At 35.8% G+C, this 14,087-nt stretch overlaps 1 protein-coding gene across 1 annotated transcript; it reads right to left on the bottom strand.

Annotated features, from left to right (window-relative positions):
* Positions 1–11,369: 11,369 nt before the first annotated feature.
* LOC145004049 (squalene monooxygenase SE1-like) lies at positions 11,370–13,807 on the bottom strand. Its single transcript, XM_078962949.1, has 8 exons — positions 13,574–13,807; positions 13,323–13,434; positions 13,002–13,176; positions 12,760–12,928; positions 12,352–12,570; positions 11,988–12,263; positions 11,607–11,885; positions 11,370–11,471 (listed from the first exon to the last, which is right to left on the bottom strand). The coding sequence occupies exons 1-8, from the start codon at positions 13,805–13,807 to the stop codon at positions 11,370–11,372; spliced, it is 1,566 nt and encodes a 521-aa protein (XP_078819075.1).
* Between the last annotated feature and the right edge of the window lie 280 nt (positions 13,808–14,087).

The raw sequence follows: 14,087 nt of genomic DNA, 5'->3' as shown, positions 1-14,087 counted from the left end.
ATACAATAACATATAAACACATATTGGGCCTTGCCCACTGCATCGGGCCGAAGCCCGGAAACTGCATCGGACCGACGTCCGGAACTGATTGGGACCTTGTCCCCTGCATCGGACCGAAGTCCGGAACTAACTGCATCGGACCGAAGTCCGAAACTAACTGCATCGGACCGAAGTCCGGAACTAACTGGGACCTTGTCCCCTGCATCGGACCGAAGTCCGGAACTAACTGCATCGGACCGAAGTCCGGAACTGACTGAACATGGCATAGCATAACACATCAACTAGCATAACACATATACGACATGCTACATAGGGCCGTGGCCCGGAACACATAATACTTAACACATAAAACATAGCACACAAATCCTGTTCGAACCACGAAGGCATCGAACATACTAACTGCTGCATCGGACCTAAATCCGGAAACTACTACTAACTGAACGGGCCGGCATTGTGGCCTTAGACCCGTTCCTACTGGAAGGAAACTCACCTCGTAAGCTGGCTGCTGAGTGTGTGGCTCGGAAAGCTAACGGCGGCTGCTCCTGAATCTCCTCGGCTACTAACCATAAACACACTCAATCAAATACTAAACACTGCGCTTGGGGTAAAATGACTCTTTTACCCTTGGTCAAAGTCAACTCTCCTTTGGGCTGACTCGCCGAGTTGGGCCACCCAACTCGCCGAGTCCTACTCTCATTTTTCCCTTACTCACTGCTACTCGTCGAGTCTGGCATCGACTCGACGAGTACCCTCTTGATCCAAGAACTCAAACAATCTTCATCCGACTCGCCGAGTCGTATGAACAGACTCGACGAGTTGTTCTTGATCCCCAAGAAGATTGCCTTGGACTCGCCGAGTTGTATGAACAACTCGCCGAGTCCCTCCATCACTGAGTCTACTCTCAACTCGCTGAGTCCACTCCCTAACTCATCTCGTCCACTCGACACTGATTAAACTGAAGGACTCGGGACTCGCGACCCGACTCGTCGAGTCGTTCTTCCGACTCGCCGAGTCGCCGCCATGCAACAGATCTCTACTTGATTTTGTTTGAATCCAATGCATACAATTGATAGATCTGAGTCCAATAAGCTGTTTTACCACGTAAAGTTTCCAACTTTACGTGCACAACCTCATGAATAAGGGAAATAAAGCTAAAAGATACATAAAATGGGTAGATCTATGGTTATCATGCAATATAACTCCAAAAAGACAGTAGATCTGGGCTCTACAACACCCCAACATTCAGATCCATAGATATTCCGACTTAATAAGACATTCATGCAAGTGCAAGGCTTGGAACAAGCATCAACTAGCTCTTAGGAGAGCTCTAATGGAATTTTAAAGCATATAACAAGATGGAACTCCGAAAATACCTCTATTAGCTCTGATTTGGCCTTGGATCTTTGCACTACAACACTTCTCCTTGCTTCTTCCTTCTTCTCCTTCTTCACACCTTCACAAAATGGCACCAAAACACATATAAGCTCTTCAATGGAGGTTTGGGGCTCTAACACTGTGTTCTCAGGGTGAGGGAGGCGAGAATGGGGGCTATAAGGTGGTATAAATAGTGGGCAAACCCGGGGATTTAGGGTTTCACCCAGACGGACGGACTCGCCGAGTCCGGGATATGGACTCGCCGAGTCCCCGGCTTCCGCGTGCACAAAATACGCGACCCAACTCGGCGATTCAGGCTAGAACTCGCCGAGTCCCTCTTGAAAACTTAGACAATTAATAATTAATTAACATACCGGGAACGGGTCGTTACAAAACGAAGCAAAGTCGTATCCCGATAGTGAAGGTTCGCTGGAATGCCAAGCGGGGAACTGAATTCACTTGGGAGTGTGAGGATCAAATGAAACTAAAATATCCTCATCTTTTTACTTAGTTATTTGTAATTGCTTAAACTCTAATTACGGGAAGAAATTCTCGTTAACGGGGGATCGATGTGACAACCCAAAATTTCTATCTTAGAAAGCCATTCAATTCAATCGACAGTCAGACTCGAATTTGCTACCTTTTGGCGTTGTAAGAGGTCTGTTTGAGTGTTCAAAGCCTAGTACATTCAAGGATTGGGGGTTAGGAAGTATCCACTAGAGTTCATTGTGCATCATTCACACCAGAAAACTCCATCACTTGGAGTTTACGATCGTAAACTAGAGCTTACGGCCGTAAACTCTTGTTTGGCCGTGAACTCCACCCTTAGGTATGATATTCCTTCATTTTTCTTCACTTCTCACACTTACAAGTCGAGAACACTCATTTATCTCTCAAGTATCATCAAAAACACTTCCATTTCTCGTCAAATTGTAAGTGATTCTTCCATTTATAAGTTGATATCTTTCTTAATCTAGTAAAACCCCATTATTTCATCCATGACTTCATCTCTTTTTGGGTTAGATCTTCAAGAACACAAAGAACACTAGTTTCTTTGGGTCGTAATCACCCCTTTTAGCTTCCAAATCATAAGTATCCTTTCCATATACCTGATATTCACTAGAAGCTATTGATTAGCATACAAGAAACAACCTTTTTGGCAAGAACATCAAGAGTTTACGGACATAAACCCTTGCATGGCCTTAAACCCTTCTTGATTTATGTCATAGCCATGAACTACTTCAAGTCTTGGCCATAAACTCTAGCTACTTCCTGTGTTGGTCGTAAACTCTTCAGTCGTGAACACATCTGGGCCGTAAACACACTCTTGTGTGGCCGTGAACACCTTTTGTACAATCATATGTGATTGTAACACTACATTCCAAGTGTTTCCTAGTCCCTAAGGTTGTTCCCTAACATGATTAGTTGCTATATACACTACTTATATACATATATGTGTCAATATATGCTTAATAGGATCCGTTTGTGCTCGAGGCTTCACTTAACACTTAGCATCCTATATCAATTCTTCCTTCCATACCACTTACTACAAGTGAGTTCATACCCCTACAATCAACCTTTTACATGTTTTAAATGCTTTTTTTTTGGGGGGGGGGGGGGTTACAAGTCGAAACACAATAGAATTGTGTTTAGTTTTACATTTAAATTCTTGCAAACATAAAACTTTACTGTTTTCCAACACTGTTAAACTTCATTTTCAAAACCCTTTATGTTAAATTACTTATAAAACCCCTTTTTCTTTCAAAATCATATTCACATGGATATTTAAGTATAAACATACTTTAATGGACTTAGGACTAATGTTAACAACCTTGACTCTCGTTCCTTGTTTGGTTGTGGTCTTAGGGTAGGATTCACTAGTTTGACAGCCGATTAACTTATAATTATACATACTAAATACTTATATGAATATTAAACCTCATTTGCAAGGATATACTTAACTTAATCATTTATGATTAACAAGTGAGTCTTTCAACAAGTCAATTATACAACAAACATGCTATTAAATTATAATATGTATAGTTTAGAGAATTACTATTTACTCTTCTCGCACAATGAAACTTACACGAGTCAGTCCATAGCATGAGTCAGATCATTCATACTATATAAGAACAAAAAAGGAACATTTACATTTACAAACAAGAACATATTCATTTACAAAAGGAACATTTACACTATAACAAGAACAAGATAACAATAATGTGAGATACTATTTCATGGCACAACAATACACTTGCTGTGTCACGTTTTTGTAACCAGAGTCTCTTGGAGGGAGAGCGTGAGTTTGTGTATAGATCTATACATGATTGACCATCCCACACATCCCTGCTAGCTACAGTGGGATCTACAGGTCCACGGGTGAACAAATGTCATACCTTTTCGACGCCTGAAAAATGTCAAGTACTTACACTAGACCGATCAAGGATGGTTACAACCTTATCACATTTTCATCTAAATTAACCAACACGGTTATAAGATGGTAATATAATATTTGAGTATCATTCATTAGTACAAACATTTTATTTACATTACTATAAGAGAACAAGCAACAAACGGTACAGTCTTGGTAGAAGACTACATTTTCATTACAAACAGAAAATAAAGGATTTTCTGGGAAAACAAACAAACCTTTTTATGATACATCCATAAACCATTTTATGAAGTAAATACAACAATAATGACACTAAACTGCTTATGAACTCACCAACTTAAATGCTGATCTTCTCTTTCAAAATAACTTGTATCCTCAAGTCACCAGTAGACAAGTACAGATGACTAGGTTTTGTGAAGGCAGAACTTATTGAAGACTCGCCTTATTCTTTTGATACACATTCATTTTTGGTGTCATTTAACTTTACAAAGAACACACATGTATTAACTATACTATTTAATGTAATGGATGTTGTTTCTTGATTTACTATATTGCATTGTTATGATACTGTACATGACGTCATCCACCCCAGAACGTTTCCACCGTTCCGGTTTTGGGGTGTGACAGCTGAGCAGCAGCATCTCTTACAGTTGTTCAAAGTAGAACATGTTGACCTTATTTGACGGATCTACATATAGATTCACCTTTTTCTTTTTCCAAGTAAAAATCTCTCCATTCTTACTTCCTAATGATCATATTCTTTAACAATTAGCAATGGGGCACGAGTAGGGCAACCCATGCTATTTGCATTGAATACATTTGTTGAGGATTAGAAGCAGCCATTTAAGTTAAGATATTGTGAGCAAAAGTGGTATATAGAAGAACTTTTATCTTGAACACAGAAATGATTGAAATACCAAGGTAATTTCAAATCAATGATAATTTGATCTTGTGGATTCAAAGGATAACCACTCAAGCTCTGATACCATTTGTGAGAACAAGGATGATCTGATGCGCAGGGACAAGGTTTGAAAACTCAAACATTGAATGAATGCTTAAGATCAATGTTTGCTTACTAATAAGTATTCCAATCAAGTCTGAATAAGTACTTCACACAAAGTATTCAAGATATAAATGAAGAGAGAAGATAATGATCAATGTAAAGATATTAAATGAAGAACAATGAGAATGTTTTAAGAGAACTAAAGTGACTTAGTAAAAATGCCAAATTAAGTGAAAGATCCGTTTTTGACTTTGCATTGAAAGCTCCTATAAATAGGAGTGAAGGTTACATTGAATGAACTAGGATACTGACATAGGACTGGACAATAGAAATGTTCCTGACATTCTGATTGTCTAATATTACAAAAAGACTAAGTCCTATGAAATGTCATATCAATACAAAGACAAACTTTATTAAATGCACAAAGGAAAAATATAGTGACTCTAGATCATCACACATTTCGGACATGATGATCATTCCAGAATGTCGTCACTTATGCTTCCCATCTCCTTCTCTTTCGGTCCAGACAGATTCCGGACCACTCTTCACATTCGACTCCGGACCATTCTTTATTTCGGAACACATGCACTTTGGAATTGTAACTTAGGATTGCTAGAGGTTCACTTTCAGGTTCCAACATTAAGAGGTCGGTTGTTGTTAGCTGCAAGTAGTTTGTGCATTTTTTTATTTACTGCCACGCCTCTTCCTTTCAGAGGCACCGCTGCATAAATAAATACTATTCAAAATAAATTTTTATATAGATACAATATGAAATACAATGAATTAGAATAAATCTTAATTACCATTGTTCTGGTGATCACCAAAACCTCCACCGAACGGATGTGGTGGCTCGTCACCAACATCACCTCCATGGCCCATCACAGCAGCCATGAGATGGAGCAATGCAATCCAGAAAAATGACATCCTAAAAAATTATAACACAATATATATATATATATATATATATACACACACACACACATAATATGATATGATTACAACAAATACAAACCTTATTTTATTAGTCAGATGTAAATATTTTTAATCATTCTCGCCCTCAGACACTTCAGTGTCTGCTGACACATCACTATCATAATTAGAATCTTCCTCATCATAATCAGTCTCACAATCAGACACATTATTGATGATACTCGTTGGTGGGTCAACTTCAATATCATCTTCAACAAATTGAGAATTTTGAAAGTACTGGCTAAAGTTGATTGAGAGAGTAAAATTAGAAGAAGCGTTACTAAGAATGACATACATTGAATCATTGTCGACATTTTCAATGGGATCATGGTCAACATCGTTCATCGGTAGATCCTAAATTCTCCTGTGATTAACATTTTCAACAAACTACTGTTGGTTGTCATTTTCGTCACTTCGAGAAGGTTCTTGGATGTAAAATACTTGTTTGACATGCCTAGCAAATATGAGTTGATCATCGTTGCTAAATTCGATGCGTCTTTAGTACGTACACCAAAACTCCATAATTGCTTCAACTCATCCACTAATGGCCTAAGGAACACATACAAGTCCTTCCCAGGTGCTTTGGGGCCGAGAATCAACAAGGTCAACATGAAGGAGGACTCTTTCATGCATAGCAATGGTGGAAGATTGTAAGTGGTGAGTATGAAGGGCCACATACTATGAGGATTACACATGTTACCAAACGAATTAAAACCATCAGCAGCAAGCCCTAAGAGTACGTTTCGGGGTTCCCTTGAGAAGTTAGGATACTTCATATCAAATTTTTTCCATGAAGTACCATCAACGGGATGAAGCATCGTACCATCTTTGGATCGTCTGGTACTATGTCAAATCATATCTTTAGCTGTGTGTCTAAAACAGTAGAAATGTTGTAGTTTGGGGGTCACAGGAAAGTATCGTAATATCTTATGAGCCATCTTCTTGCTCATTGTATTTTCATCAATCCACTGACTCTCATTACAAATTGGACACTTTTGCAACAACTTGTGTTATTTCCAGAAAAGAAAACAATCATTTTTACATACATGTATCGACTCATAACCCAAGCCGATTTTTTGAAGTGTCTTTTTTGCTTCATAATGTGATGGGGGGGGACCCTGTTTCCTTGAGGAAATGCAGTTTGCAATAACTCAAGAAGCTGATCGAATGAACTATCAGTCCATTTGTTGATCACCTTGATATGCATCAGCTTTGCTAAAAAGTCAAGGGACGAAAACAAACATCCAAGATTTAATTTTAATTGGACTTCCTCTAACAACTTTTGAAATTCATCATCGACACCGCTACCATCGGTATCTAGGTTCCCTTCGTCGCGGTTGGTATCATTTTCAATCGCACCCCCATAACATCAACAATAACACCGGCCATCTCGTTACTATGTGATACGTCTTCAACAACCGGATGAACTATATTTTCACCGTGATACTTCCATATAACATAATGTGGACTAAAACCATGTTGAAGGATATGAAATTTCATTATGGCTAGTAGTATAAATTTATTGTCATTACATTTGTTACACGCGCATCTGATTTGGCCTTTGTTATCGACGTGTGGTTTGGACCTCTCGATAAAAGATTCGAGTCCTTGTTGGAACAGGGTAGAGTTACGATTTTCCATAGTAGTCAAGGTTTTATCAATAGACATATTGCAACTGAAACATATGTTAGGTTTTAGTGTTTACTCTATAAGAACCAGAATTAGGATTGAGAATATAGATATTGAAGTGATAAAGTTAATGGATATGATGGATTAAGTAACTAAAAAACCTACTTTTTATTTTAGATAATAAGATTCATTTACTAAGAGTTTTTTTTTTTTTTTTTTTTTTTTTTTTTCATAATAAGATTCATTTAATCTAATTTCAATAACTTTTTACTTGAAGTGATAAAGTTAATGGATATAATGGATTAAGTAACTAAAAAACCTACTTTTTAGTTTACATAATAAGATTCTTTTAATAAGTTTTTTTTTTTTGTTTTCATAATAAGATTCATTTAATCTAATTTCAATAACTTTTTACTTGAAGTGATAAAGTTAATGGATATAATGGATTAAGTAACTAAAAAACCTACTTTTTAGTTTACATAATAAGATTCTTTTAATAAGTTTTTTTTTTGTTTTCATAATAAGATTCATTTAATCTAATTTTTACTTAAAGTGATTAATATTTAAATAACTAATTTATAAATAATTTTATTAGTTTATTCTAGTTGTAATATTGAATGATAACTATCATATTTTATAAACAAAATGGGAATTTGTAAGTTGTATTGATGTATCTTGATGTTTTTGAAATACATGTTCATATAAGTTGAAATAATGTTCATATGTCCACCTGAATGGAAAATTGGAAATAGTATTGTTAGAGTAAAATAAAAGAGTTTGTTCATTGGAAAAGTCAAAAAGATATGAAAGTTGATTATATCAAAAGAATTCGAAAGTTGATTATATCAAAATCTTTTTTTGGAAATAGTTGGATTTATTATCGTTAAAAAAATATAAATAAAGTCACTAATGTTTTAAATCATAAAATGTATTTATTTGTATTTTATAAACTGAACTATGACTTTTTTTTTTAAATATATAAAATATATTTCATAAATGATATTAGCTTATAGAAAAATATTATGTATTAGAGATAAGAAGTTGAAGGATTTAGCAAAAGCTGAAGTGGCTGCAGGAATTGCAAATGAGAAAACATCTCAAATTGAAAAAATGGAAGAAGCAAATCTCAATGCATATTCATATCAACTTAATTCTTTCATATTTCTTATAATTATTAAAACTTATAATGCTTAATAAGAAAAATCAAAATACAATATACTATAATATAATAATAACTAAAATTGAAAAGATATTAATAATAACTTTTCAAGGTGTAAACATTCACATCTAATCTAAGAAATATTTTTGTCCTCTCTTTCTCTTTTAGTATCACATTAATATATTGTTTTATTATTATTCTTCATTTTCTTTTAAAAGCCTTTTTAACCAATGTTTCTTTATTAGTTTATAGAAAAAAAATTATGTATTATGATGTATTTATTTTATTTTTTCAATATAGAAAAAAATCTATTTCTAATAATCATATAAACATTCTTAAATTTTACATATAAATTCATGATAAACGTACAATAGTTTCACACATATACATCAATTTTACATATAAATAGATGATCAACAAGTGAATCATATCAATTTACATATAAATTCACCAATTCATACATAATAAACAAGTGAGACATATCAAGTTACAATTCATCAATTCATACATGATCAACAAGTGAAACATATCAAACTAATCAAATTAACATGTTCCTACATACAATAGTTTCCATCAATTTCATAGTCAATAGTTTCCATCACTTTTTCATATACATTCAAACAAGTGAAACATATCAAAATAATCAAACTAATATGCAATAGTTTCCATCAATTTCACATTCAATAGTTTCCATTATTTTTACATATACATTCAAAATTCATACGGTGATTAAGATATCCACATGCATACAATCCATATTCAGAAGTGAAACAGATCAAACTAACCTGTTCTTACTCGGAAAAACGAAGCTACACTCGGTGGTACACTGAGAACTTAAAAACAGAAAAAAAAATCAGTTGTAATCGGAATCGATGGTGGTTATGTGTGTTCAGAAAAGAAGCAAAAGAGAAATGGGTAGAGAAAACAAACCTCGCCGGAGATACCAAGTCGAAATCGAAGGTGCAGTCGGCAATGGAAGTGGCAGTTGGATTTGGAGTTTATACCGGCGATGTGAGTCAGCTTTGGAGGTTACTCGGCGGTGGAGAACAGTGGTGTCATCGGTGATGTCGCAAATCGTCACCGGAGAGATCGTTTAGCGGTGATACGTTTGCAATTGGAGTTACAGAAGAAATGGAGTCTGGGAAGACGAAGCTGAACAAAAAAAGCGACCCTATTAGCGGCGACATACTGGAGGGAACTGAATGTGCCCTTTTTGGGGATCACCAACTGTTGGATCGGGGGAGAATCCTAGGGCCAAGATTTGGTCCAAGGTTGGTCAACGGATCGATACCTATAGTGGCGACACGTCGCCGCTAAAAAAATCCTCTCTATTGCCTTCCACAGGAACAAACCCCATTCGTTGGATTATGTGCTAAACCAAGGGTCAGGATTGAAAGGGGCGTGTCTCCGACGGATCTCCGACGCATATCTTTAGCGACACCTCTATTAGCGACGACGCTGTTGTTTTAGCAGCGACAACAAGCGCGTCTAGTCTGGTGTCCCCGCTATTGGTCCTGTCGTCGCAAAAAGCAACGTTCGTAATACTCCCTGTCGTGTCTTTTGTAATGTATATTGCAAACCTTTCTTTCTTTAAAGAAAAAAAATTAAACATTTATCTTTGTGTGTCACAATGTGTTAGATCTTTCTCTTTAAATTCTGCATTGCTATTAAAAAACAACTTTTAATTTATCAATTCGTGTAAAGGTCTTTAAGGTCATCTACAATGAGAGTTGTATAAGAGTTTAATAGAATAAATATGAATACAATAAAGAGGGGAGATAGTGTGGGGTTGAATGGCCAACGGTTCAATGGATATGTAATGGAAATTTATCAATTTTTTAAGAGTTTAAATGAATGTATACATTCTTTTTTCTACTTGGCAATTCATACAACTCTTCGTGGGTTTAATCCATTGGAGATGGCCTAACAGATCATAAAGTCTTAAATGGAAATGTAAACTTTACAATGGATAAGTATCACAAACGGAAACTAAAGACAACCCTTGATAGTTACCTTACTCAGCCCATTCATTATCTGTGATCAACCTTGCCCATACAAGCGTGCTTTTGCACTTCATGACTTTTACATCAACAAAGTTTAAAATCTCATCACATTCGATAATAATACAAATTCCAATTAACTAAAATTTCGGATACATGAGAAACTAAATATCTTCCTCTCTCTCTCTCTCTCTCTCTCTCTATATATATATATATATATATATATATATATATATATATATATATATATATTATCTTTCTATGTATTTGAAATGATAACAAATATCATAAAATATAATTAATTTTATTAAAATCTGACACTTATCATCTGGATTCAAAATAAAGTTTGGTGATTTAATAACATTCAATAAATATATCAAGATACTTGATTGTGTTTTTAAGTTAATCCTTTTATCTGTTACTTGGATTTTGGTCACTAAAATCCAGAAAACAGAATATACATGCAGAAGGTGTATTGACAATGCACATATAACTACATAACTCCTAATCTTGGAACACACTAAGATCCTACGAATTGTAATCCACCTTCCACCTTCCCTTGAACGCCAAAAACAAGAATCTCGTAAATACTTGATTTGAAACTCAATTTAAAAATTTTTAAGATTATTTGTTACAGACCAAAAAGTTAATCAACAAAAACAAAATAAAGAACCCAAATCGATATCATCAATCTATTTACAATGATGATAACAAACAAATATGTAATCAGAATGCATTTCACAATCTTCGATAAAAAGATCCATTATCATGAAGTAACTAAAAAGATTAATAACAAAAAAAACTTTACAGAATGTGTACATTTTTGAACCCCTTGATTTAATGCTAAAAAGGTGATTTATAATACGCTGGATTTGTTGGAGACGATAATAACATTTGTGCAGCGCCTTCAGCTTTTAGGATGGGGAAAATGATACTCGATGCATCCTGCGATTAAAAAGATAAACATTCATAAAATTATTAGATACTCTTCAACTAAACTTTTGCTACAAAATTAAAGAGAAAATGGCATGGCATTGCGATTTCTTTCATTCAAAAAGCCTCGCAGGTGAGGATACCCACCATGATCAATCTAACACCTAGCCACGTGCGTTGTGGTGAAGGAAATGGAAGTAACAAGCGGCCAACACCGAAGATGGCAACCGAAAAGAAATGAAGAACCAAGCTTGATGGCTTCGGATTCAAACCCGACAATAGCGCAATGGGCCCACTTGAGAACATACCACCAAGACTCAAGTAATCAAAACATGCTTGACGCAATTCTGTTCTTGCTTCATCAGGTGATGCAGAAAACACTTTGTATAGGGCTCCAGCTAACGTGTTAATTGTAGATGCCACAGGCTGAAAACAACACAATATAACTTTACTTTTGTTAGTTAGATAACTACCGAGTCGTCCTTAAGAAGAGATGATATAATGATCATATATACATATATGTATGACCTTGCGCAATTTGTAAAAGGAGTTCATGTACTCGCAGAGGGCAATTGTGTCATTTAACGTTGCAAGAGGTCGGAGAAGATCACGAACAATCACAACATCAGATAAAGCAACTGTCATTCCTCCTCCTGTCAAGGGATGTCTCATGTTGAATGAATCCCCAAGTAAGATTGCTCCTGGGGTGGGTTGTGGAGCAGCTGGCATACTTCTATTAGCCATTGTTTTTATCTTTCCTTCATCCACTGCAGCAATGAATCCACCTCGCAGCTCAAGTGGGATCTTAAAAAAGTACAAAAAACATCATTAACGGGAGTAAAAACTAGTAAATAAAGATACAAAGGGAAGAGGTTTTGCATATATTGTGTACCTGAGGAGCCACGTTAGTCTTTAAATGAAGGGCCATTTCACCATTTCCAACTGAAGGGATCTTCTTCCCAGGGATATCAACTAAACACCGAATCTCCGTACTACTGATACGATAGCACAAGATTGGTGAAGGGTCTGCTAAAATAACGTGTCCATGATTCGGGTATGGAGCTTCACAGTTCTTCAAAAGCAACGCAGCAAAAGAAGATGGAATATCTACCTACAGATACCTTAATCATGAGACTCTTAATTAACACGTAAACTTACATGCATGCAAACATCTTTGAAAGATGGTTGTTAGACATGTGGAGTCCTAGATTTTCTTTCCAAAAGACCCTTACGAAGAGAGCATATATATATTAGACTTCAACATATACAGAGACTACAAAGGCTATGCATTTATGCTCACCTCAGGTTTGCATAAACCTCGTCTGAGATTTGAGAAACAGCCATCGCATACAATAGTAAGTGGTGCATTAGCCGTGATGTCTTGTCCAGCTTTGGTCTTATAGCGAACACCTCTGACAACCCCTTTCTCTTCAACAAGAGATGTCACAGTTCCTTGTTCGAGCCTCACACTGAAAGTATAACGATACTTGTTATGGAATTGAATATGAAAATGGAGTCTGAATTGAAGGTAAAGATGATTACTTTGGGACTGTTGCAGCCTTCTCACGCATCCGTTGAACGAATCGCCCGTTGTGAAAACTCCTACCTGCGACATCTCTCGTGAACTTCTTTAATGGGTAAGCTAAGCTAGTGCTTTTATCATCCTTGAACAAAGCATAGCCAAACACCTTTTGAGCATCAATGTCTTCTACACAATCTGAAACACATGTAATATACAATGTTTGAACGTACGTGTTAGTGTCTCACGTTAGATAGACATGGTCATATCCAAAGTCTAGCTTCTAAGAGGCTCAACACCTTTTAAATGGTTTTCTAGAACTTGTGGCTAAGTTATTTACGTACCTTCTAAGTCCAAGTTGATCAATTTTATGTAGCCACCAGGTTGGAGCAATTCGCCAACAATTCTATCTTGCAATCCAAGATCTCTCTCTATGACAAGAATTCGTCTTCCATCCTACAACCCATGGAACTAGACAAATTACTCACAATTCTTTTTTCTTTGTTTGTAATTTTATTTATTTGGTTTTCATCACCATAAAAGCTTAATATGGAAGTAAATGGTAGAAACGATGAAGATATATAAGCATATATACCTTGCCAAGACTATAGGCAAGGGCTGCACCAGCGACACCTGCACCAACAATGATGACGTCAATGGCTCCATCATTTCGTGGTTGAGTCCTAACTAACTCATTGGTTTGTTTATGCAAATCCAAACCATCATCTGGTTTGCTCTTTTTCACACCCAAGAAATAGATCAAAGCAAAACCCAACCAAGTAGCTACAATTCCTCCTAATATATACTGTTGTAATATCTTCAACTCCATTTTCAAGAAAACTGATGTTGTGAATTGAATGAATTATCATCGCTATATATACAATTAAGCAAGTAGCATCGCACATGGTGACAAAATAACTTTAAAATCTTTAGAAAAAGATACGGAAGTGTTTGGTGTTGACTTGGCGATAGAGACATTGGTGAATATCCTCCTTTTTAAAGGATTTGCCTCACTTTGCTTTTCTATCCAAAAGCTAAATGTTAATCAAGGTGACAAGATCGATAGCTAATTGTCTTCATTGTTTGAAACAAATAGAAGGATTTATTTG

Source organism: Lactuca saligna, chromosome 7 (assembly GCF_052625555.1).
Source record: "Lactuca saligna cultivar CGN05327 chromosome 7, ASM5262555v1, whole genome shotgun sequence".
Taxonomy (NCBI): Eukaryota; Viridiplantae; Streptophyta; class Magnoliopsida; order Asterales; family Asteraceae; genus Lactuca; species Lactuca saligna.
The sequence above is the reverse complement of the archived record's forward strand: the minus strand, read 5'-3'. Positions and strand labels throughout refer to the sequence as shown.